Source organism: Corvus kubaryi, unplaced genomic scaffold (genome assembly GCF_017639235.1).
Source record: "Corvus kubaryi isolate FWS band 111438036 unplaced genomic scaffold, C.kubaryi_AGA036_p1.0 37220, whole genome shotgun sequence".
In the NCBI taxonomy this organism is placed as follows: Eukaryota; Metazoa; Chordata; class Aves; order Passeriformes; family Corvidae; genus Corvus; species Corvus kubaryi.
In genome coordinates this window covers 572,426-575,030 of record NW_024581063.1, presented here as the reverse complement: position 1 = coordinate 575,030, position 2,605 = coordinate 572,426, and the positions used below count along the sequence as shown (strand labels likewise).

Here is a 2,605-nt window from a genome sequence, read left to right as displayed (position 1 = left end):
AGTGGTACCTCACTGAGGGTCCTGCCCCACCTCAGGGCATCCCACCAGAGCAGTACCTCACTGAGGGTCCCCCCCACTTCAGAGCATCCCACCAGAGCCGTACCTCACTGAGTGTATTGAGGGTCGCCCCACCCCAGGGTGTCCCACCTCACCTCAGGATAGCCCCACACCTGGGTGTCCCATGTCAGGGCGCCCCACCCGGGGGGGGTCCCTCGGCCCGCCGCCCCCGCACCTTTGTGCATGCCGGTGAAGCGATCCTTGAGCACGGTGAGCTCGTAGATGCGGCCGAACTCCTCGAAGAGCGGCTTGAGGTCGCTCTCCTCCAGGTTGCGCGGAATCTGCCCCACGAACAGCTTGATGGCGTCGTGGTCCTTCATGGCGATGGCGCCGGGCGGGCGGCTCAGCCCGTTCACCCGGCCGCTGTTCGCGGTGCTGAACGCCGCCCCCGCCGCCTCGCCCGCCGCCGCCGCCGCCGCCATGGCCCGTTCCGCGCCCCGCCCCGCCCGACCGGCACCGCTCGGCACCGCCCGGCACCGCTCGGCACCGCTCGGCACCGCTCGGCTCGCCTCGGCACCGCTCGGCACCGCCCCGCTCGGCACCTCTCGGCTCGGCTCGGCTCGGCCCGCGCCCGCCAGCGGGCCCGTGACGTCAGCCGGACGGCCCCGCCCAGGAGCGCCGTATTAGCATAATGAGGGGGCGGTGGCCAATCAGAAGCGGGGGGCGGAAAGAGGGGCGGGGGGCGGCCCGGCTCCGCCCACTGCTGCCCCCTGCCGGGCTGACCCCGAACCCCCCCGCGCCGTCACCGTCCCGCGCCCGGCGCCCCCCGTGTCTCCCCTTTCGGCCCCCGTCACCCCCATCACCCCCGCCATCCCCATCACCCCCGCCATCCCCATCACCCCCATCACCCCCGCCATCCCCATCACCCCCAATCAGCCCCCGTCATTACCATCACCCCCTCCCCCCCCACCAGAATCCTTGTCACCCCCTATCACCCCCTGGCATCCCCATCACCCCTATCATCCCCATTACCCCTATCACCACCATCACGCCCATGACGACCATCATCTTCCTCACCCCTCATCACCTTCATCACCCTCCCCCATCATCTCCATCATGCCCACCACCCCCCATCACCCCCGTCCTCCCCATCACCCCCGGTCCCCCCCTCCACATCCCTCCCATAATTTCCTGTGACCTCCATCACCCCCCGTCATGCCCCGCCACCTCCTATCCCCCCCATCACTCCCCGTGTATCCCCTTTCCCCTCATTCCCCCATCACCTCCTATGTCACTCCCTTTCCCCCGTCTCCCCATCACCCCCATCCTCCCTTACCGCCTCCATCCCACCTTCCCTCCCTCACCCCCCTCCATCCCCTTTTTGCCCCCCATCATCCCCCCAACTCCAGTCAGGGCTGGCCAAGGGGCTGAGCAACCTCCCACCTTCCCCTTACAGCCCTTTAGTAGCCTCCAGACTTCACCCCTCTCTGTTCCCCACCTCACAGCAGGGGTTAAATCCACAGAAGAGGCTCAAAAATGGTCAGTTTGGACACTTTGTTGAGTTTTTCCACCTCCATGGACCCCACGCTGCCCCTGTTGCCCCCCTGGGGCTGCCCCAGAAGGGGGAGGAGGGGAGCACCTCCCTCCTGCACCCCACATCACCCCAAAAGATCTGTAATTAGACTGAGCAGTTTCAATACCTGGTGTTGCCGTTAATTAATTAATTAGTCCCAAAGCAGCAGCCAGGTGGGGGGAGGCCTGGCTTCCCCGGCACACTGCCTCATGTGCGCAGGGGCGTGTGAGCGTGGGGAAGGGTGTGAGCGTGTGCAGCTGTGTGCATGTGTGTGTGAGTGCGTGTGCAAGCATGTGCAAGGCTACACAAACACATGCATGTGTGTTCAAGCGTGTGCAAGCACATACAGGCGCTGCAAGAGTGCACACGTGTGTGTAAGCACAGCACATGTGGCTTCAGGCCAGCGTGTGAGTCTGGGCAGTGACACGTGGGGGCATTTGCACAGGTGTGCACTTGTGTGCAAATGTGTTACTGGAATGTGCAGGCCTGCAAGGACCCATAGGCACACGTGTGCAATGACCTATATGCACACGAGTGCTAGGACTCCTTAGCACGAGTGCGAGTGTGTGTGTGTACACGTGTGTGCAAGCACGTGCACCAGTGCAAGGACACCCATGCACGTGTGTGCAAGGATCCATATGGACATGTGTGCAGGCATGTGCACAAGTGCATGTCTGCAAGGACCTATATGCACGTGTGTGCAAGTTTGTGCATGAGCGCACGTGTGCAAGGGCCCACATGCATGTGTGAGCAAGTGCATGTGTGCAAGTGCACACGTGCAAGGGCCCTTAATGCACGCGTGCAAGTGTGTACCCAAATGCATGTGTGCTCAACAACCCCTGTGCACGTGTGTGCACGAGGGTACGTGTGAGGACCCACAGCCACGTCTGCGCGAGCTCGTGCACGTGTTCACAAGCACACACGTGTTTACACGCACACGCAACGCACACAATACACACGTGCTAACAAGCACACACCATACACACACGTTTACAAGCACACCCATAACACACACAAGTATTTACAAGCACACAC

The 2,605-nt window shown here is 63.0% G+C and overlaps 1 protein-coding gene across 5 annotated transcripts in view; it reads right to left on the bottom strand.

Annotated features, from left to right (window-relative positions):
- Positions 1–490, bottom strand: part of CELF6 (CUGBP Elav-like family member 6) — an 18,601-nt gene extending 18,111 nt beyond the window's left edge. For all 5 annotated transcript variants that reach the window (XM_042022712.1, XM_042022713.1, XM_042022715.1 and 2 more), the window contains exon 1: positions 233–490. In XM_042022712.1, the coding sequence (XP_041878646.1) occupies positions 233–479 (247 nt within the window). In that variant the 5' untranslated portion in view covers positions 480–490. The remainder of the gene's footprint in view (positions 1–232) is intronic.
- Positions 491–2,605: the final 2,115 nt, after the last annotated feature.